The 24,271-nt window shown below is 39.5% G+C and overlaps 1 protein-coding gene across 1 annotated transcript in view; it reads right to left on the bottom strand.

The window, feature by feature from the left end:
- Positions 1-24,271, bottom strand: part of FREM2 (FRAS1 related extracellular matrix 2) — a gene marked incomplete at both ends in the record, with an annotated part of 115,701 nt that overhangs the window by 7,671 nt on the left and 83,759 nt on the right. The window contains 11 exons of the mRNA XM_084201299.1: positions 364-498; positions 584-711; positions 1,839-1,943; positions 4,172-4,364; positions 13,667-13,998; positions 14,599-14,730; positions 16,620-16,923; positions 17,822-17,980; positions 18,898-19,028; positions 22,442-22,624; positions 22,707-22,871. Coding sequence (XP_084057425.1) covers positions 364-498; positions 584-711; positions 1,839-1,943; positions 4,172-4,364; positions 13,667-13,998; positions 14,599-14,730; positions 16,620-16,923; positions 17,822-17,980; positions 18,898-19,028; positions 22,442-22,624; positions 22,707-22,871 — 1,967 coding nt within the window. The remainder of the gene's footprint in view (positions 1-363; positions 499-583; positions 712-1,838; positions 1,944-4,171; positions 4,365-13,666; positions 13,999-14,598; positions 14,731-16,619; positions 16,924-17,821; positions 17,981-18,897; positions 19,029-22,441; positions 22,625-22,706; positions 22,872-24,271) is intronic.

Consider the following 24,271-nt stretch of genomic DNA (forward strand, 5'->3'; position numbering starts at 1 on the left):
CTACCTTAGGACTGAATGAATCTTCCTCTGGTGGTTCCACTTTTAATACTTGAGACCTAACTCTGATTTTGTGTCAGATGAAAACCTGATAATAGTTCTATATTTTCCTAATTACCTGTTAAAACTATTTACTCCCAAAGTTAACAGACAAAAAAAAGAATTCCTAAATGTTACTATTGCATCACAGTAACTTTCCCCTAAACCAGTGGTTATTTAGCAGGAGAGGAGTATGTGCTCTCCCACCAATTTAGGAATGCTTTCTTTATCAGCAAGAAATCCAGTTTCCAGCACTATTACTACAAGACCAACAAAGGGGAGTCAAATAAGAAAGGAAACATGACAAAGGTGTCACTGGAACAGTACCTGCTGGAATCGGATGTCCAGATCAAAAGTGATGGGCTCTCGAGGATTGCAGATCACGGGCAGGCTGTACTCCTGATGCGGGGCAGTGGTGCAGGCTAGCAGCTTCACTGTGTACGTCCCAGAATAGTCTCGAACCTGGACACAGAGAGAGGGAGCTGTGCCACCAGCGCCCCAAGGAGCAGGCTGGGGCAGTAGAGGAGCAGTGAGGGCGAGGTTTTACCGCGAAGTCGGAGAGGAAGCTCCACTGCTGCACCGGCAGGCTGTAGGTCGGCTCGCTCCGGACGAGGCTGAGGCTGAAAGTGAGGCCCGGGTGGTCAGCTGACATAACCATGGAAGTGAGAGACGAAGCTAGAGACATGCCAAAGAGACAGATTTGTCACCTTCAGTGCTTCATTGCAAACTCTCAGAGCCTGAAAAGCATTCTCAATGATTCATAAACCACAATGCCGTAGCTGATGTTAATACCTTCACAGAGCACTGGGTTTTATTAACTGAAACTAAAATAAATTACAGTCAGCTCAGCTGGGCCTCCTTATTCCTGTTCAAGTGTCTATTCAGCCATTGCTTTTGTACACAATGAGAGAACTGTATGAAGAATAAATTTAAGTGACAGTCAAAACTGTGAGAGTGGAATGGCAGTGATCTATAACCCCTTCTATTTTAAACTTGTCTCTGCCTATAGGCAAAATCAAACATACTAGAGGACAGCTGAGAAAAAGTAGAAGCACCATGAAGGAGTTATATGGGTTAAAAACACCTGAGTTAAACTAGAAGAGATTTCCTGTTTTTTTTCTCTTCTCACTGTTTTCAGCAGATTTAATTTAGTTAGATATTCTTTTCCATGGCTGGCATTCATGCTCAGATTTATGTCTGTAGACCGAGTCTTACACCTGTAATTATTCTGAATAAAGGCAGTGGGGTTTAAACAGATTAAATTGCAGGAACAGGTCCTCAGCAATGACTAATTGGATGTCAGTGAGAATGTGATATTAACAGAACTATACAATGCCCACACAAGACTTTTTCTTGCTCTCTGAGAAAGGTCTAAATATCCTAGAAAAGCTTCAAGTTAGAAAAGAAACTTTAATGCCGAGTTCCTAGGGCAATGTAAGTAAATAGTAATTATAACTATGGGGTTAAAAACATATATCTACAGATTGCCAACGGACACAATGGCCCAGATCTTCATCCTTCATAAATCAGGCTCTTGATCAAGTAGAACTATTTGCCTTCCATCAGATTAATGTATATTTCAACAAGTTTGACAACCTGAATACAGTCATCAATGAAAAGTAAGAAATCTCAACCAGAGGAAAAATCTGTATCTGAAGAGTGTAGTTTCCAAAAAAAAAAACAAAACCCAAAAACAATCAGCTATCAGAAGCAGAAATAGAAAAAACCAAAAAGGAATAGTATCAAATTTGGGGAGGATGTCTTTATTTCTGTAGTGCTGCTAAAGGGAAGGTTACACTCACCAGGATGGGACATAACAAACAGACCATGAAACCGGGCTTCAGTCTTGAAGTTGACAACCAAGCGTCCCTCTTCACTGATGCGCATGCTGGTCGGGAACAGGGAACCTGCCAGCAGAAAACAATTAACAAGTGTGCCCCACTTGCAGGGGACAAAGAAATCACACTCCTGTGAAACACCAGACCCACTCTTTCATCTACCCTTGCCATGTCACGTGTTTGGGGGGGCCTGCTGGTACTTTTTGGGTTGACTCCAGATTCTTCCCAAACAAGAACTTAGAGAGCGAGGCTTTGAGATTTTGGGATGTAATGCAGCTTCCAAAGCTTATAGGGAACTTTCCTGCAAAGCCATGCTTTTACATGTTACCATGGGCCCAAACAGCTGTCTAGTATGCTCAGGAAAATCCACACAGCAGTTTGTGCTTGGGTTCAGGCAGCATGGTCAGCTGCCAGGGGGATCTGCAGAATGAAGACTTATTTTCACCAAGTATTCAAGCTGACTCCTACCAATGAAAGCTGCTCCAGAGATGCCCTGTATTAGTGCCTCCGAGCCTGCTGTGCCAAGGCAGAAACCATTGGCATCAGCTGGAGCAGCTGGTTGTGACTTCCCCAGCAATCTGCTCTAGGGTGCTGCAATCTGTGAAACTCCTTCTGACAGGCTTTGCATTGCTGGCAATTTTTGGCATGAATTTAGCACAATACAGGCCTTATGTATTCTAATTTCAGATTACAAGATGTTGTACACAGAAGTGGTTTACTTCTGTAGCTTGCAGCCAAGACCCTTTTCTTCTGGAGTTCTGCAAAGCTTTAGAGTTTAGGCATTTCCTCTAATGCTACCTTACAAATAGCCAGTGATGTATCACCGTTCTGCTTGCCAGGAAAAAGAAGGAAACAGGAATGTTCCCCCATGAATGTGCTGGAAATTGAACACATCAGTGTGAATGTATACCACCTGTACAAAATCATCTGTACCAACCACATTTCTTGGTACAATAGAAAGAACTACATATTCATGTATTAATTTGGGCTTTAGAAGACCTTGACTGCTTTACAGTTTATGTAGCACAATTATATGAATTGAGAGGTATGGAAAGAAACTGGAAGCTAGTTAACCTCTCCTTGCCCAGAAAAACAACTGCTGAAAAAATACTACCCAAGTAACCCTGGGATATGTTGAGGATTGTTTTGTACTGGTTGTTTTTAAAGGGAACTGAAAATGTTCGGCATCTCCAAAGATGTGGCCATCAGCTTCTCAAACAGAGAAATACAAAAATTAAAGATGGGAAATGGTAACTGCCGAGACAGAGGATTAGATCTGGTTGATATTTGGTGACTAGCACATCACATGATCTGTGGCATGTGGCTCATTCTTTAGGCATGGCATGACATGTGCTTCATTCTTCATGCACTGCAGATTCCCCTTGCTGCTCCTCATTTCCTGCTCTTAACATAAGGACAGAAATGGCAGAGCAATAATTTCTGTAGTTCATATACAGAGTGAGCAGAAGCAAAAAAGTGACTTTAGGTTCCCAGGAGTCCTGAAATTGTGTAAGTACATAATTACAGCTGGTACCTGTATTCTACCTTGGGTTGAGAAAGATGGGAAACACTTGAAGAATAATGCTGGGAAATTTTAAGCAAATTTGCATAAAAAGAATAATGCAGCACACAGGTGTAACTATATATTTTATTCTTGCACGTACATCTGTATGCCACTATTTGTAAAAGAGTACTTTAACTTTTTAAAAGGTAAATTCTGCAATGATAGATTTTTTACTTGTTGACTATTATACTCACAAACATTTAATGACAGTATTTAACATATTGTAGAATGTCTTAGAATTTACTACTCTCACACAGAGGAAAGGCCTCCATTATGCAGTTCTGTTTCTTTTGAATGCTTCATAACATTTTCAAAATATTGTAAGTTTCTGAAACTGGCCATTCATATTGAGAAAAAAAACGGTATCACAGAAAAGCCTCAGTTATTTTCATTAAAGCACAAACATCTTGTGTGCTAACAGAATTTGGTTACATAATGTACCCTGAAGATCTGAGTAGATATAAATGTTTTAAATTTTGCATGTGTACTTCAAATATATATATACACTACAATTGTCTTTCTTTGCAGTAAAAGAGCTGATGTTAACTTCACACAATTTTCACAAAAACTCCAGCAGATACCTGTGAGTGCTAGGAAAGGACAGACTGCAATCGATAACAAAAATTTTATATTTGTTTTTAGTATTGGAATGATTGAAAAACCATCCCACTGTGTGCAAGCTACACTCCCAGTAACAGAGCATGAGTTCTATGCCGAGAAATGCAGCACCCACCTTGGAGCTCTGCTTCAGGCGGGCTACCGATGCCATCCTTCCACAGGATGGCAGTGTCATACACAAAAGTCAGCCGGAGCTCGGACTGCAGGTCGAAGTGCTGCCAGCCCCCGACGCCCACCGGAGAGTGGAAAACATAAGAGACGTACAAAGGGACTCTCAGCGTGACGTAGGACTGCACTAGGTTGAGAACCTAAGAACACCAGAATTGTATATTAGGGTTAGCGATCATGAACGGCAGCATTGCACAGGCAAGCTAAATGCTGGAGAAAGGGAAGACAGAACTTGAAATAAATACTGTGACTCAATCAAATTCTCTCTTTTTGTAAATTACAGATGAAGTGCAAAACCATGTTTCAGTGGTTTTCAGCTGAGCTTACGTCCCTTCAAGTTTTATCTTTTTACTTCAAACTGATAAAACATAACCCACTCAATTTTGACTCATCATTTTTGTTCAGTTTTTTTAGTACATAAACAACACAACTACAAATGAAGGCTGTAGGAGTTTTTCAAATATGCTTTTGCATTTGCTCTACGGTTATGCCTTAACCAACTCTTTTGCTTACATTCTTGTTACTATCAACTAAGAAACTCTTCTGGAAGATGCTGAAATTGCTCAAGTATCATTGCAAGACTGAGTCCTTGGACTCTACTTACTTTACTGTCTGGAAGAGCTAAAAATAACAAGCAAGCTGCTATGGATTTAAAAATAGAGCCTTTCTTTATACATTGGACCAAACAATTGTGCTGTAATTATGGAAGAATTACATATTTTATATATATATATATTTTTTTTTTTATATATATGTATATATAAAATGAAAAAAGACAAGAAGAATAGTGTCACTAAACTGTCTCCTCTTAAGATAGCTCTTACATGATACACAGATCTGAGTCTGTCTGAAGAGACTTTGTGTTTATGTTTGGTTACAAATACCTTGTCACTCACATATATCTGAATGAAATGTGCAATCCAGATCCTTTTAGGCCATTCTGGATTTCTTAGAAAGGAGGAAAAACACTGAGATCATCTCCCAGTGGGAAACTTTTCAAAGTCATAAAAGCTGTTGAATTCTGATTTTGTTCCAACAGAAATTCCGTATATAAATTTGCACATCTGAACATTTCCCTGATTACCTTACATCGTTCTAAGAGTGTTTTGCACAATCAAAATTCCCCAGCATTCAAGGAAGTTTACAAGGAAGCTGGGTTCAACCAGCAGCAAGTCAAGGGGCTGAATGACCATCACCTTACAGCTGCTTTACACTTTGAAATGCCTGACAGAACCTTTACTAATATAATGTGACCACAAATTTACTGCTTGCACTCACTAAACACTTTGACCTAATTCAGGACTTCATTAAGGCAAATGTTCATAGTTGCCATAACTCACTTTCACGTGCGAATCTCCTTGATCTGCGCTCTGTGCTAACAAAATGCTTTTGACTTATATTGTTTGACTCATTCCATAATACATGCTAGCATCTGGAAACACACAGTGTCACAGAATCAAAGAGTTTTAGGGGTGGAAAGAATCTCAGGAGATCACCCCGTCGAGCCCACACGCCACTCAGGGTCACCTAGAGCAGGTTAACACAGGAACATGTCCTGCTGGATTTTGAATGTCTCCAGAAAGGGAGACTCCATGACCTCACTGGGCAGCCTGTTCCAGGGCTCTGCCACCCTCTTATCTTCTTTCCCATGTTGTGGTGGCACTTTTTTTGTTTTATTTTATGGCCATTGCTCCTTGTCCTGTCACTGGGCACCACTGAAAAGAGTCTGGCGCCACTGAAAAATAAAACACTAACACAGGCTGGTAAATGAGATGCTACAGTTGTAGATTACATCAATGCTTTGTTGGTTTCACATAAACAAAATCAAGAACTTCTACTTGGAACAGAAAAAAAAAGTTTTCTCTATATATTAGATGACCAATAAAGTTAGACAAAAATGTTATCATTTAGTACCATTTAAGCTGCCAATTTATCTGTGGGAGTATGAGTACCTACATGAGTATCTGAGCAATTATTTTGGACACAGATTCACTAAATTGTTCCAAATAACAGCATGTTATTCTCACTTCCATTAAAAAAATATAGCAATGATGCAGCTCTCGGGTGTCTTATGGTTTGCTTTTGATTCAGGGGTAACCTCAAAAATTTGTAATTTCCTGGACCAGTATCAAGAACCGAATTAATAGATTTGATTGTATAAAAAATGTAAAATTACTATTGTAAGGTCATCCCAGACAAACTGTGTTGGCTTTTTGCTCTGCCTTTTTGTTCTATATCTAAGTGCTGCACAGTAAGAATTAGACACTGAAGTCAGACATCTGAAATTTAGTTTGCTTATAAGGAAGAGACAAAAGTATGTGGAACAGGATTTAATATATGCCCATTATTTTCTTAAATAGAAGCATACATAATGCTTAATGATAAAGTAGAGGACTGGAATATCAAAGTGAGAATTTAATGACCTTGAGGATTAGAGTAATAGCAGTGAGATGAAATCTTATAGCTTAAAGTATAAGGTAATAGAAACCAGTCACAGGGATTTCTGTAGAAATGAAAGACATTCATGAGACACAATAGAGGGGAAAGAAATTTTGTTATGCGAGTTGATCACATCATAACTATGACCTTCCTACCCTCTCCATGTGCTATGATCCTAAGATAAACTGAGGAATGGGGTGGAAATTAGAAGCATTCATGCCATTATACAGAGCACTACTGAGAGCTTATCTGGAACAGCTTTGATCATCCATGCTTGAAAAAGTCTAATTTGCATTGTAGACTGCAGAAAAAGAAATCAACATAACCAGAGGAATGGCAAAACTATCTGATGAGAAGAGTCTAAAATAGCAGTGCTGTTGAGCCCAGTACAACAAAGGCTGAGAGGGAGTAAGAATGCAGTCTCTATACATCAGGACACTGAGTGCAGAGAAGGGCCACTGATGATGAAAGATAGTGCTGACACGCGAGCAAATGGCTGTAAGATGGCCATGACAAACACAGCCTAGAAGCCAGAAGAGTTTCCAGCCCTCAGTGTGGCGGCACTCTGCAAGAATAGTGAGCCCATGAAATCCTGTTAGGTTTTAGATTAAGGTTTTAGGTAGATTTAGGTTTTACCAGTGTTGGAATGACATTATATAGACTTAAGGCAGAGGCCTGGATAGGGTGATCCACAAAACTCCTTCTAGCTCAGTACCTTATGACACACCAAACTAAAGAAAACACCCCTCATTACAAAGCTTTTCTTGGCTTTCAATGTATCATTGGCTCTTCATGTGTACTTTACATAAAGCAATCCACTAATGAGGTTTGTAAGCCACATTTTGGGGTTTTCTTGCCTCCATTTAATGTGACCACAGTGTTAGACACCTCAGCTTATTTGCACTGGTCAAAATCTAGTAGCAGGATCATTTCTGGGGCAAGTCTGCCAGGAACACTGCTCCTTTGACATATTACCCCTGCTCTGGGGAGAAATCTGAAATCTCTCCATTTCTAGGGCTGTAGAATTTAAAAGGTTCTTCCCTTTTAGCAAAACCTGCAAGAGGCGTCGGGGTAGCAGAGCTGCTTGGCTCAGCCTAGGAATTTATATGTGTACTCATGTTCTTTCATCAGTACTGCTGCCCTTAGGTGTGATTCATGGCATGGATGGGGGAGGAAGAATTTGTTGCTAAAAGCTCCTTGAGTTTTTATGCACACAAACCCTTCTACAGGCACCCATGGATTTGCAGGTCTGCAGGTAAACCTACAACACTGATAAGTCAGAGAATTACTGAATCCCCCTAGATTCCTACAAGGGGGAATCTACCGTCATGTAGGCAGAACAAAAAAAACTCAAGACACAGTATATGAAAGGATCTTTCTGATATAGTGAAAATAAAGTTAAGAGGAAGTCAACTGCAGAGGAAAGCTGTGTCAAAGTGAGCAGACTCTGCCCCATGGCCCAAATGAATCGATGGAATGTGTTACGCAGATGGAGGACTTTGACTTCTCCAGCCCTCCTAATAATGCTGCTTAGACCAACATGAGAAAACATTCTTTCCATTGAGTTATCTTTCTTTTCCAGCCCTTCATGCAAAGCCTATTGGGAGTAGCCAGCTGTTCATTTTATATCTCAGTGTGACACTGATGAAACCAAAAGGGCGACTTAGATCTGTGTAAGTGTAGGATCAGCTTAACTGCTGTGGAGAGACAGGACAGGTGCATTGTGTATCCATGCATCCTAAGCACAGGAGATTTTACCAGTTACACTGAAAAAATTACATTCAGTAACATTGATTCTGAACAGCAATAAGTGGGTGTGAATTTTAGTCTTCTGATACCAGAAGAGAGACTACACCTACAGAACAGATGAACTGGGGAAATTGTGTCTCATACTCCATGACAATGCCAGGTCTGGAGAGCCTGAGAAGACAGAAGACAAAATTTGTTCCAAAGAGGGAAGAGATTCTTACAGACAATATCTGGAAAAATTTAGATTAAAAATCATCAAACCTCAAAATTCACGTGGGTGAAAGAACATGATTTATACATTGATCTAAGAAGTAGAGCTTCATTTTTTTTTTTTGTGAGATAAATTATCACAGATCATAAGGTCTGGTTTAGAATACTGACAATTCCCATTTAAGACTTAGAAAGTATTAATGGGAGTTTCTATGTGTGTTTTTCTTCTCTTCCCCTTTCAGATGCAATCTGTCAAACTTCATTAAGTAAAATACACAATTATTTTGAGAATCTGTCACATAAAAATTTAGAATATTTACAATAAAAAAATATTTTCAATAAAGAGTTTGTGGTATGGACTCTGTTGTACATTTATAGCATGCTTTATTTAGCTGGCTTGCATCTCCAGAGTGCAGAGCTTGTCAGTGTATCTGTGTGTGTACACTGATAGTACTGATTAAATTAGACATTAGAAACAACACAAGTTTGTATTTTATTTTGTGTATCTCAATGAAACAGGCTTCACATGAAAATTGTATTTTTATTCTGCAAATTACTCTAGGTCTCATTTTCTATTGCATTTACTTGTGATGCCTGTGAATTTGAGTCACGCAAGTTTAACAATGTTATCAATTAACTGTTTACACAATGTCAGTATGGCAAAACTAAGATTTGGCCCTAAGAAGACACTCAGACAGGTAGGTCACAGGTGAAATGCAAAGCAGGTTTGTTTAAACAAGTCTGAATGGAGAAGAGAATGCAATACAGCCTTGAAATGCCAGAACCTTGAAAAAATGTAACCTCTGACTTTGTTCCACAGCTGGTGCATTCACTTTATAGTTTTTTTTCCTTTATAGTTAACTAAATGCACGTTTGCAGCTAGAGAAAAAAATGTTTGTCTTTTAGAGAGGTTCCATGTCAAGGAAACATGAGTTACAGAATTTTCTTAAACTTGACTGGGGTCGCTGAAGTGAATATAAAAATCTGAAAACAGACATTTCTGTCTGTCTGAATTTTACAACATCTAGTGAGATTTTCAGAATAGGTGAGTTTTTGCCTTAAAGTGCGATTTTGGTAAAACTAGTTCCAATAAAGCTGGAAATATACTGTTTCTGTGTAATAAAAACCCTCTGCAGGCTGCCTTGTATAAGGTGCAGCAGTACATTAGTGATTTTAAAACCTGTTTGCAGAATGGGATTTTGAAACGCTCAGTGCCATAACACGTGTAGCATAAGTGTGACCTGAACATATCGTAAGAAAGACATTTTCAGTTTGGGCAAAAAATAACTGGTTTTTGAAGAGAAAAAAGTGAACTGTTCAGCCATACTCAATTACCATAGTTTCAAGGTATAAAGCTATACATTCAAGTATTTTACTACATGTTCTTCACCTTCTTGCTCCTATAAAAGACCTGGTTAACGAGCTGTTGTTAATAAAATTAGTTTGAATGGTAATTTCCTTGCTTCCCTATTCCAAGCCTGGCAATGGACTGAAACTATGGAAAGCAACATCCATATATAAAAACTTGGCCAGAACCACACAGAAGCCTTCAGATGCCAAACTGCCTGGCTATAGCAAACAGGTATAACAGCAGGAAATGGGATCAAACGATACTTCACACTCCATGAAATAGGTGTAGGCCAGTACTTCAGTGTACACTTCATTAAAGTACGGTCACTTCCTTGGTTTTCACTGTCTCATTTTTTTTCACTTCCTTTCATGAATATCTGTCATTGTTTTAGAACCTCTGTTGGGAGAATGTGAGATGACTGTAGCACTCGACTCTCACAATGTCCCCGTGAAGTAAAACCCAACCTTTGTTAGCTACTTGAAAATACTGGAACACTGCCCTCAAAAAGGTGAGCTCCCCTCTTTTAAGGCCTATACATATCCAAATGCAGACACTGTATTTTAGACTGTGACTGCAGGTTGTCCTGAGGAAAACTGTTTATCATCAAAGCTGACCTGAACAAGTACAGAACTCTAATCTAAATTAATTAGCTCAATTTAAAGAGGAGCAGGTCTTTAATTTTAGGTAGAAGTTCTTTAAACTACACATCTAAGTCCATGTTTCGATACATAAGTGCCTGGTTTTTCAGTTTTGGGCAGACCCCAGGAACAAACCGTCACGCTGCACACTGAAAGGAGCGCTGCATCTAGCTCACACAGGGTTTGCTCATGCACAGAATAATTGAGAAAGAGAGGGGGTCACAATCAAAAGGCCTCAAAGAAAAAAAAAAAAGAGAAAACTGAGACCTTCTCTGTATGTATTATGACAGTTCATGAGTTCATGGGAACTGGCCAAGACAGCTGCAGCCTTCAGCAAACACTAGGAGCTGTGCCAGAAGAACTGCACCAGCTGCAGGTCTCCTACCTCACTTCTTACTCACTAAAGTTCATCTTTTTCCCCTACCATACCAGGAGCTCCCATGAAGTGAAGGTCCACACCATTTAAGATCTCGCCAGTTCTTAGTGTGAAATCTCTCTGTCTGAATCAACATGGCTGTCTTTGTTTGACCATACAGGTACTGGAAAACTAGAATCAAGAAACAAAATTTTGAGCATACAGTTCTAGCCAAAGTATCTGGTAAATTCAAGATACTAAATTTGCAGTGGTACAGGATATGCTAAGAGTGTTTTTGTTATTTATCTGTTCTGTCTGTATAATAGAATTTAGGCTTCCTTTGTCTGCTAAAAAAAATGGTGAAAACCATAGCTGCCAGCTTTCCCCTCACAGAAGAGGATTATTAATTGTTCACTGAAGGAGAAAAAAACAACAATGGTGACAACCACAGAGATAGGGCACTGACTGCCTCCCCTCTCAGCTGGAGGGGTCATGTGAAGATAAAGACCAAACCTGGAGAAGAATTAAATGGAGGTGGGGAAAACAGGGAGGGCAGTGAAGCGCGTACTGGTTGCAGGGAAATGCTTCACTGCTAGAAGTAATTCAGCTTGATATTTTACTTAACATACTGTAAACCTTTTTTCCATAACCTAGAAGGCACTAAAGGATAGCTTCAGCTGCAGTTTCATGGCTCTCACAGCTCATGTTGATCCCTCTCTGCTGGTAATTGAGAGATCTTACATAATACTTCTGAAGCCTCAGGAAAGTACAGCTCACTTCTCTGGCCACATGGCCACTTATGCATGTCCTCCAAAACTGAATACACAGGTTCTTCCAATTTACTAAAATATTGGAATGGTACTTAGTTCCTCCTCTGTTTATATGAACATAGAGATAAATAGGTTTTATTTAGATATATATTTGTCTAAAGCAGCTATTCAGCCTTTTGTCTAAAGGACACAGAAGTATTTAAAAAGGATTTATACCAGGTCTTCCTTCCTTTTCACTGAGGGAGAAGTGGCTTGCATAGCTTCAAATAAGAATTTGCGGTTGCATATTGCCCGAGCATAAGGAGATAGTCAAAGGAATGAAGAGTCAAAGAAACGAAGAAATGAAATCATTCTAAGAACAGTGTAGACTAGTGTAATTTTTATCTTGTGGGAATGTGTAAGGTTTACATCCCACACTTGGATGCCTTCCCTTTCCCTCTGTCAGCTTCACAGATCTCATGGAATGCACCTGTAGGAGGATCTGCTTTCAGCAGAGGCCAAGCCCAAGCAGAGCACGGACAGTGAGCTTCCAACATGAAGGCAGAGACCTTGAAATGGTCTCTGTAACAGACAAGGGACCAGAATTGATGAAAAAGCAGTGAGATGATATATCCATCAAGGCCTTTGTATCTGAGACAGGCAGAAGCTCCATTTTATTCTTGTTTTCTGATTTAGAGTATATCATCTCTAGTTAAGAGGGACAGAATGTTAGGAAGTTAACCAAGTGCTAAAGAGATCCTGGCGCACTTTCCTGTCCAGCAAACTGACTATGATTACTGTGAACACCCTTGGAGTAAGGTGGACTTTAGGCATGCAATTAAAACAAAATCAAAACAACGAAAAAAATCAGTTTATCTAATTAGATATCTGTATGCCCATCGATGACTATGCTTTTAGTAGTAAATTAGTTGTTGCACATGCTTATATATTTCTGTGGGCAATGACACGTTTTCCACATCTGCTTTATGCCATTTGGGAAAATGGCATTAAAAAAAAAGAATTTGTGCAAATAATTCTACTGAGGTCTCATAGCAGATGGATCCCTGGCAAAATGTCAAAAGAGCAGAGAAATTATGGCTATTTCACAAAGCAGGCTCATTCTTTTCCTAGTTGTTCAACAAGGAATTCTAGGGTACCAGAACAGTGAGTTAGCTGTGGATAGACTGATATGAGTCCTCCTTCCAGCATGTGAGATTATTCCCTGAATATATTTTTCTGTACATAAACTTCATATTTACAGCCACTGTACTCCAGAGCCTGAGTGGGATCAGACAGGCTTATACAGTAATTATACAGGGAAGACCCAAGGATTCATCTCACTGTCACTGCCCCAGAAGAAATCCTGCACCCTCTTCTTTCCACATTACTATGGACTTCTATAAATAATTTTCCAAAGTACACCTCAAGGTCTCTCCAATCTCTTGCCTTTAACTCCCCAACCAGTTTCACAGCTCTGTTCTTCAACCATTCCATATTGGCAGCTTTTTTTTCTTCCTGAACAAGTAATTTTCTGCTGGGTAAGGTGAGAGCACAGTGCTGTCTGCACTGACAGGTTGTCTTACCCAGTGAACAAGAGAGCAGCAAAGCCAAGTGCTGGTAGGACACTGCAGTCCATTGTTATTAGCAAGAACTCTCTCCACTGTTTTAAAACTGCTTTTTAAGATATACCACAATAAATATTAAATAGCTCAGTGCTACCTATGTGCTTAAAGCAATTCTTCAAAAGGCTTTCATTTTAAGAAAAGACTAAATTGGCTCAGTATACAGTAAAAGAGGGATTGGTTTGCCCCACAACATCCCAGAACTGTATTGGGAGAAAATCATAACAAATTTCATTCAGAACAAACGATTCTCTTATTTCTACTAGCACAGATGTATTATGAGGGAAATATTTTATTACAAGAATAGAGTACAAAATCAAGTTCCATACCTGCCCATCAGTGCCAATGGTGCCTCCACAGTCTGTGAGGAGCTCGGACATGTCATAGTAGCTACTGAACTCCCACAAGCAGGCTTCCAGGTTCAGGTTGCGGTAGAAGCGCAAGGTATTGAAGCCTCTAATTGTTGGGCTGTACTGATAGGGAATGGTCTCTCCAATCACATCTGAGTTCTTGGTAGCATCAGTTAAAAAACCATGGTGGGTCTTTACTTCTGTGTAATCCAACAGGTTGGAGCACTTATGGTTTCCAACTCTAGTTCCATCAGGGCTAAGTGTCAGCTCAAAGTTGGAGAGCTCTCTTGTAGAAATAACAGGCAGCATGCCTAAAAACATTAATTTATAGCACTATCACTACATGTCAGTTGTCAGACCTCCTTAATTTAGCCAGACTTTGTCAAACACTAAGCAGGTTATGCAGTGTGCTTGTATTTTGTACTTACACCAATTACTGTACTTCAGAATTCAAAGAAAGTTGATATGCTAAGTATGAATGAGAATTTTACCCACAATAACTGTTTGTATACTATGAAAAGAAAAATAAAATATTTCTAAAGATATTAATCTTCAGATATATTAATATACAACATATTATTAAGTTAAAAATAGTGTGAATAGTAATTAAACTAGTGCGTATTTCTATGCACTTCAAAGGAGCTTTACAAAGCTTAGGTCTAGCCCAATTTATGTAAATTATGCAGTTAATCTGAAAATGCTGCTCTTCACATCAGAGACTATGTACCAATACAGTATTTTATGCATCTTGTTGCAAACTGCACTTATTCATTCATAACATTTTTCTTTGGTCCTGCTGTTAAAAGATTACATTATTAACTTGTCTGTTTAAAATAACCTGACCAGTAAAATAGCTAAAATATCAGCATATTGTATAAATTCTCCTAACTCCACAGCTGATTTTCTCATACCATCAATATGTGGCATTGTGACAGTCAGTTTGATGAGGTTGGCATAGTCAGGATCTTCTGGGCCAGTGTAGCGTAGTTTGGCAGAGAACGGCTCTGCTCCAACTATTCCTGATATACGAGGCTGACAAAGACCTAGTGGGAAAAAGAGAAAGCAGCCTTACTTTGTGTCCATAGGAAACAATCTATACTTTTCTTTCCACTATTTAAGATGTACTTTTTTTCCACAGTACAGGTATCCAAAACAACAAGAATTTTCTTCAATGACAGATAAATACTGTGAGAAGTATTTTCCAGAGGTTTCAACAGGAATTTACTCAAAAGAGGATTCAAACAGAAATGATTACTTGATAACAGGATCACATTTTCAGAACAAGGTGATGATATTGCATTAGTGTCTTTTCAGCTGCATGTGTCAACCTCACTTGCAAAGCCAGTGCCAAGTGCCATATTTTCTTACAGAGGTCTTCAAAGGCATTGCTTTAATTCCTCCCACCATCTTAAGTTTTATGGAAGATACCTGACCGCTGTTCAGCTGGTTTTGGCACCGGATTGGAGTATGCAGCGATATGTCCTCACAGAAATTCATGAGTCTCCTGATCCACCAGTAACAAAAGTGTAGTTAGAAATATGTCACAGGATATGTAGAAATATTCTGCTTAGAATAGAGACAGCTCCAAAGCTGGATCAAGTTGCTTAAGGTCTTGTTAATTTGAATTTTGAATTTCTTCAAGAAAGGGGCACATGTAACTTATTTTGGAAATCTTTTCCAGTGTTAGTTCCATGTGTTCCAGTATTAGTCCAAGTCTGTAGGACCAGAAAATTAGGTTTGTAATCATGTGATCTGTGATGTATGCAACTTCTACTTGCATAGTTCAATACAGTAGTGTCTGCATTCTGGTCACTTTGCCATGTGATGGCCAAGAGATTACAAGGTACTCTAAGTAAGAAACAAGCAGATGTGGAAAATTGAAACAGTCCTCTTCGCCCATTTCTGAGGGATTTCAAGAAGAGAGGAGGCAGGGCCCTCCTCTTGGAGAGCTTATTGGCTCTGGAGGACCCAGTGTTGCTCAGCATTCCAAGTAGGAAATTTCTGTCAGGATGAAACAAATTTCTTTTCTGCACATGACAGCTTTTTGGTTGGTTTGGTTGGTGGTTTTAGTTTTGGTGGTTTTTTTCTGTAAATATAAATACTACTGCTAAAGAGAATAAATACTTTCTTTTTTTTTTTTTGCACAACCTGAATTCCTTTTGAGAGTTTGGTCTATGCACTGGAGGTCAGGCACCTTCAAAATGAAAAATATTCAGGATTTTTGCAGGTTGCTTTGATCATTGCACTTCTTTCCTTCCACATAACAAGTTAGCTCAGGTACTGGAAATAATTTATGCATGACAACTCAGTCCTGAGATGGAGCTAATTAGCTCTGCTAATTCATCAAGTGTAATCCAAATAATGCATTATTGCAATAACAAAGCCAGTCTGTTTCATATAACAAGATGGGTGAATAGTTATGAATGTTTTGACCAGGGAAAAATTTTGTCCATGCCCTGTTATTGGGCATGGACAAAAGTTGTTTTGTCTTTAGTCAAGGAAGAAATCAATTCTCAGGTGTCCTGTGAGGCCTGAATGCCAAATGAGGTTTTTCTTCTGGCTAAGCTTTCATATGCCACTCCCATGTGGATTCTTCAATGCTTAATAGGAGCTGAGACTGTATTGCATCATTACTGCAGTTGAATTCAAAAGTCAACAGAAACCATTGCCTGTTCTACACTGTTCTCATGAACATACAAGTTTGCTATGTGAATTATTATTCAAAGACATGGAGAATTAGGAGAGAGGAAAAAATTTTTCTTCATTCAATGCTTTGCTGTGTAAGACAGTTTTTGCACCACCTCAATGAACGGCAGAAGAAAAGCTGACGTGATAATGTTGAAACACCTGATCATGCAACCAGCTTTTGCTAGGACTGAGTTTGGGATCCAAAAGAGACCTGTGAATCCTGCAGTGGGTGATGATGTCTTACCTTCTGATGTGCTGATAGTGACAATAGGGCTCATAAGCTCAAGACCCTCATTGCCATCTGAATTCACAGCCCGAGCTGCACACTGGACACGAGAACCGGCTTGAAAGTAAATGGAGTCGAGTGTGATCATCTTGGAGGAGGTGAAGAAGGTGTCAAAGTCCACCTCCTTCATGGGGCTGGTCACACCGTCGGGGCCCGTGGGGGCACTCACAAGCCACCGGTACTGGGTCAGGGTATTGTTGATGCTCTCGCTGGCACATATAGAACCAGTCTTGTCAAAGTCTTCGTACTTAGGATTACAGGCCTGCAGATCAAGGCACATGTGTTAAGAATTTATTCGCTTCACAGCAAAGGAATTTCAAGTCATCAAGAGTCACAAAACTCGACAACATGGAACTGACAATCCCACTAAATCTCATAAGAAATCACCTTATTTTTATAGGGATGTGTTTAGCACTGTTATGGTAGATTAAAAGGGGTATCTAATTATGCTTACTGAAATAAAAAATATTATTTTTAATTGATTTATAGGTGAAAACGTGGCATAGTTATGAAGGCACAAACTACACTCCCATGTACTACTTTAATTTTAATTTGTCCCTTTGATCTAATTCTGCAAATACACTTTGCATTTAAAGACTTATTTTCTTTGATTCTTTTTTTATTTAGAAGAACCATTCAACTTGTGACATTCCTGTGCAAAAGGAATGCGTGAAAAACAAATTGAAGATGGGCAAAACATTCTTCAAGGTATATGAATATTTATGTAAACTTTTCAGTTGCAAACTACTAGTGAAAAAAATGAAGGAAGCCTGTATTCCCTTCAGCACCATTTTACAGTCTGTGGCACTCATTGAAAACAATGGCTCATCTGTTATCTCCAGTGATATTAACTCTACAAATTAAGGCAGGATAATGCAGGAAATACTAAGGTCATGCAATCACAGACACAGTGTGGGTATCAATATTGCACTATTCTTAGTGAGGAACAAGTGAAACATCTTTCTACGCTTGTTCTCCTCCTGAAAATGGATTCATTATCCAGACAAATTAGATTAGCTCTAAGGATAATTCTAGCTCGAACTAATATGTGTGACTAATATGTGTGACTCATCACCATATGGATTGATACTGGGTATATAAAATCCACTGAACAAAAGCCATATACTGATTTTGTTCTGTTTTTCCACAGAGATACTCACTGTGATACAGATGACCGGATAGCCAGCAATGGGACTGGTTCTGTCTTTGGCTTTAGAAGTATCATCGTATATCAACAGAGATGCAACTTGAGGGACAGAGGGAAAGGTGACATCTGCCATGCTGTTCATTTCTTCAATGTAAACAATGGCCTTGGCTGTCTGACAATGAAAAATACAGAAACAGCTGTCTGTGAAAACTTAAATAAAGAAGCTGTCTAGCCCTGTCAGAATATGTCTAGCCTTCGAAACATTTTTCCAAAAGAAGTTCTAAAACCCCAACTTGAGAGTAGAGCTATTGAGAAAGGGTCAAGGCACCAAGAGTACACTGCCGACTGCAAAAATAAGAGCTAAAATTAAATTTTTCTTTTCAGAGCATTGAAGATCCCAGGCCTTTAACCTTGTCTCCCTGCTTTTTTGTTATCACTTCAGTATTCTGGTAGAAGCCCCTATGTGCAGCGCATGCTTTAATGCCTGGTGGAAATGGGGTGTTTGTCATCAGCAAAGGCTATGTCTCTTCTGTCTGGCTGTCTGGAGTCAGACTATATATGGTGTGACCCTGCTGAAACACACAGGGAGTTTCAAGCACATTTTATGCCAGATCAGAGGAGTATACTGTTTGAATTAAAAGTTTGCATTAAAAAATGCAAGATACAAGACTAAATAAAAAGAACGTGTGGCTATTTCATCTTACACAATAGGAATAATATTAATATGATTTTGACAGAAGTCATATTTCACCTGAAATTACTCTTTTCACAACATAGAGGTTGTATTCCCAGAGAGTGTTTCTGAGAGGACTCAGTTTCTAAGACTGATTATATGAGCAGTGTCTGGTATGATACCCTGAAGACTTCAGTCTTTCATTGACTCTGTGGCCCCATCCACATCACACCTTGACAACAAACAGTTTTGTTTAGGTGTTGCTGTGACAGCTGGGATGGCCTTTTTGTCTTTTAATATACAAGCCAAGATGGTGGGAATAAGTCTTAAAAGAAGAGTAAAACGACGAGCTAGAAAGCAAGTAAGAGGTCTGTTTGCCAGATTTTGTTGTTCAGGACTTTGCATGAGCTTGTTACCTGTATTTCTGCAACCATATTCTCATCAGGCTTCAGGTGGACAGTGAAGGCTTCTCTCATCTCCCTTACTCCATCAAAGAGAACTTCAATCTCCACAAAGTGTTGTGTTTCACCCTCCTTGAACTCAATTTCTGAAAACATGAGACACTTAAAAATAAATCTCTTGATCATAACAACCTGTGATTCTAGGCCCAACCATGAGAGATGGCAGTTAATACTCACTTTTCAAATTACAGATGTTTGCAAATTTAGTTTAACCTATTTGATGCTACAAATAATGGCAAAGAACAGCAGTGGACACATGTAGAAATCACTGAATATAAGCATAAATCAAGAGATTTACAAAGTTTAAGATTCAGTCTAATGGATCTTAATGTTTTGAAAATTATCTGTCACTAATTACATAAATTCTGGTAATCTATGTGAATGATGAAAAGACTGAAGAAGTTGAAATAACGGTATCCAACAAAGAAGTCTAAAAAATGGTATCCAACAAAATGTAATAAATACAATGGTATATACCAAAAATAAGGACAAAGCTGCAGCTCCACAAGAATATCGTATTCTGAAAATCACTGTCTCTGAAAAAACTTTGTGAGTCATGGTGATAAAAAGCTCAACTTTAGCTGATTGCATTTGGTTTGTGTGCCAAGGCTTGGGTAGGGGGGAGCTATAGGGGATCCTGCAAGCAGCTGGCAGAAGCATCCTCCATATCTGACAATGCCAGCTGGCTCCAGGATGGACCCACTGCTGGTCAAGGCCAAGCCCAGCAGTGACAGTGGTAGTGCCTCTGGGATAACAGATTAAAGAAGGGAAAAATCTGCTGAACCACAGCAGCTGGGAAAGAGGAGTGAGAATATGTGAGAAATCACTCTGCAGGCACCAAGCGCAGAGGAGAAGGAGGGGCAGGAGATGCTCCAGAAGCCAGAGCAGAGATTCCCCTGCAGCCCCTGGTGCAGAGCCTGGTGATGCAGGATGTGGCCCAGGGAGGTCCATGGTGGAGCAGAGACCCACCTACAGCCCGTGGAGGACCCATGATCAAGCAGGTGGATGCCCAAAGGAGGCTGGGACCCTGGGGGGAGCCTGCAGTGGAGCAGGCTCCTGGTGGGACCTGTGGCCCCAGCAAAGAGGAGCCCACAGTGGAGCAGGTCTGCTGGGAGCCCCTGTGACCCTGTGGGGACCCACACTGGAGCAGTTCATGAAGAACTGCAGACACAGGAAGGACCCATAGTGTAGTTTTTGAAGAACTGTTTCCAGTGGGTGTGACCTCATGCTGGAATAGGGAATAGTGTGACGAGGAAGAAGCATCAGAAATAACGTGTGATAGCCAGATTGCAACCCCCATTCCCTCAAGCCAGTCAGAGCTAAGGAATGTGGGAGTGAAGCTACCCCAAGATGAAGGGAGGGGTGGGAGGAATGCCTTATTTCTCATCACTGTGCTCTGGTTTGATTAGTAAAAAAAAATGAAACTAATTTTCCCAAGTTGAGTCTTTTTCCCCATGCTGATAATTGGTGAGTGATGTCTCCCTCTTATTATCTCAACCCATGAGTCTTCTGTCATATTTTCTCCTCTGTAGCTGAGGAGGGGGAGTCATAGAACAGCTTTGGTGGGCACTTACTGTCCAGCCAAGATCAGCCCACCACACTGACTGAATTAGGGAGTAATATGATCCTTGACTGTATTAACTACTAAAGAAATAAAAAGTACAGAAACTACTTAACATTTGTGCCTGGAAAGGGTGAGAGTGATAATAACCAAAATAATATGTGCATTTCTAATATTTTGATTTTTAAAGGATGTCAAATTCACTTTGAAGACGTACAGAAATAACCAAGAGAAACTTAAGACCAGAAGAACTTGCAGACAGTGATGTTCTTACTGGTATATAGAAACATCATCATAATCGAAATACACCAGGTGATAAAGACCTCTGTACTCTAAAGGGACAGGCACAAAAAGCAGTAGTGCATTAAAACTGAAATCTATATGGGAAATAAGGCACAGTTAGGTGATAAGAGACTGATCAGTGAAACAAAATGCTAAGAAACACTCTTCCCTCCAAAGCCTTCAAACCAGGACCAGATGCCCTTTCTAAAGGATATATTTTCTCCAACCAAAGTTATGTGGATTGATACAGAAATAATTTGGGAAAACTGGGAGAACTTTGCAATCCACAGTGAGTCTAATTAAGTGATCTAATGATCCTTCCAATCCCAAGTGTTATTAGGCCAGGGAAATACTTTTCGTGGTAATAAGCCCATGAACTCTCAGCTGTGTGACAGCTAAGAATTTTACTGATTTTCAGTTTGCCAAAACCCCAATCACTGATGTGGGTTTTGTACCTATGGCTGAATATGCAGGTTTCCCTAAACCCCAGGTATTCTGAAACCTGTGGGGAAATTCTGCACATCACAGACCTTTCTCAAAGGCCTGGGGGCAGAGGCTGAGAGCCTCTTGTTCTGCAGTAGTAGGTTTCCCCTGAAAACCTTGCTCCCATGTGCTGTTGGTGCACAGCAGGGAGAATGTAAGCATGACGGTGCCTACAGGTAATGTGCATAGAGGATAAGTTTCAGCTGACACTAAAAGTTCCTGTAGTTTTCAGGGGGAAAGAGCAAAACTCTAAAATGCAGGAGCAGAGTGACTGGAATTAGCAAGCTCTGGGTTGATGATTTTCTTGTGGCTAACAAATTGCCTCTTCAGATATCACTTGTGGGAAATGCCACTGCTATGGAATTTGAAGATATAGCACAATGTTGTTGCTGGAGGTTCAAAGGAAAGCCATATATTCCAGCTGGACTGGATGCCAAAATAGTTTATCCAAAACTATGAAAACCCTCCAGCAATGAATGATTAACCTTAAAACACAGAGTGCTATCATGTATTATCATAAACTTTAAAAGAAAAAAAATCATAATGCTATAAACTGCATTAGTCATTGCCTAAGGCAGGTAGGTGGGCTATTATTGGAAAGAAGTTTATCAGCTAAGAAAATTCTCATTCTGCTGTACAACTTCTCACCTCATTCATTAGTAGTGTGGAGCAGAAGGCAGTGAATTCAGAAATACAGAAGGAAAGGTTTAATATTATGAACATAAAAAAAAAAAGAAATATACATTAATTCTTACATACAGCAAATCCCATTATCTTAATGAATTGCTCAAGAAACAACCACACAATCATATCCTATAAGTAGATGTTTCTTCAGACTAATATTATTACACTCTGCAAATATAACTAAGTTTTAAGTCACACATCTTCCACAATTTCTTGAGCTACAGATATTTTCAAAGGAGTACAGATGTTTTCAAAGATGATATTTGTAAATATCTTCACTAATAATTAGTACACAACAGCAATTGGCCATTGTTTACCACAGAGAATGTGATATTCCTATTCAAATTTAGTTTGTCCATACTGAATAGGAAAATGCATTTTGGGATGTGGTTGCAAAGTATTCTAATCACAAAGTTATTTCATTTTTCAAAAATTATGTTAGACTCATGAATGAAAACAAATAGTCGGATGTGATAAGTATGATCCTACCTTCTGATATAGGGTGATAGTCTTCTCCAGAAGTAGCAGATCCATCCTTTGTATGAACCCTCACAACAGAAACTTTGGAAGTGTCTCCCAGACGAAGCACTGGGATTTTCACAATTGCTACTTGCCTTGCGTCCTTCGGTTCGCTCACACTAAATTTGGTCTCACCAAACTTAATGATAGCCTCTGCCATTAGAAGAAAAAACCAATTATTTTAGAGCATGCAAATGGGCTTCCAAAAGCCAGTAACAATCAGCTATTCTCTTACTGTCTGCGTCATCCCGAATCTTTATCAGCGTCTCGTTTTGCTCGCCAATAGAGGCCCCAAAGGAAGAATCACTTCTTGGTGTGCCAAGAACCAGGCGTAGTTCCTCCTCCTCCTCATGGAAAGTATCATCCGTAAGCACCAGCGTGCAAGGCTTCTCAGTGTCACCTGCAATCATTCTGAAGCTAGTATCAGGCAGAACTTAGGTGTTCTTTGCTCCAATACAGCACTCCTCTCCAAACCCAAGGCACCTGAATCCTGCTGGCCAAGGCATCCACCTTGATACCATACAAGTTAACGAGCAATGACAGCAGTGAAAGCAGAATTAGCAATCATTACCTTTCTATGGAAACTCATTAAAGTGGAATCCCCCATTTTGGGACTTCTGTAAGACAAGTTTCTATTTGGTATGTCCACTTTACATGTATTAGTCCTTTAGTTTTACCTGAGAAGAAAATGCTCCTCCTCAGTGACTTCTACAGAGTCCACTTAAAAAAGTAAATACTAGCACAAGGAAACAGAAAACCTTTCTATAGGTAATACTAAATACTGTAACTAATAATAATGGCAATTTTGCCCTGAAGTTTTATATTTCAGGTCTCTTTTGATTGGACACCCTCCAACTGCGTGGATCTTCACTTATATTATTCCATTTGACTTTAAAGTCTTTTGAACTCCTACTAATTCCAAGTGACAGTGAATATTGCCTAAGAAATGCTTTGGAGTATCAAACCTCTCAATTTTGCACTCACAAATTAATGTGCCCTGACTTACTAGATGTTCAGAAACTTGAGCATCTTTCTTATGTCTTTTACACAAGCAGCAAGACCTCTGAATGCTGTTCAGTGTCTGGCACCCAGCATGACTAGGTGGGCTCTTCCTCATGGGACTGACTCCTACACCACAGACAAAAGGAACAGCACAGCAGGATAGTGATGAGGTCAATTTACTGTATTTTTTCATCATTACACATGCAAATTAGATCAAGGCTCTTCAAGATGAAGAACCAGACCAGGATGCTGACTGTGTTCTTTTGCTGAGGCTGCCTTTTCTCCCCACTATAGGAAAATTATAAATTATGCCTTAGGAGGGGAAAAAATACAAAATACTCATGCTGCTTATTGTTACATGGAAAACGTGAAAACTGGAATGAAACTGCTGCATATTAAACATGCCTAAGAAGCTTATGGAGTCAAAATATAATTCCAGTAGACCTCTTTGTTACATCTTTGCAGAGAAGTGGTAGGGCAACACTCAAGAATAGAGAAAAGTCACTTCTAAGTGGCCCAGATTAATTAATTCTTACTAGCTGAACTTTCTCCTGGTTGTACAGAAGCAATAGCAAAGGTCTAGAGTACAGGACAGCACTAAAAGTTGAGGCCAGCCCTAAATAAAGACAAGAGTGAACAACTCATGTTTTCAAGTGATACATGTCTACAAAAATACAAAGGTTGCAATTTCTGTGATAAGGATACACCAAGGATTTAATGCTGAGGACAGAACTTGTTTAAGACTTGTAAAAAATATCACATGCATGTAAGCTTCAAAGGCTAGAAGACCAAACTGCC

This window comes from Fringilla coelebs, assembly GCF_963513975.1.
Source record: "Fringilla coelebs genome assembly, chromosome: 2".
Classification (NCBI taxonomy): domain Eukaryota; kingdom Metazoa; phylum Chordata; class Aves; order Passeriformes; family Fringillidae; genus Fringilla; species Fringilla coelebs.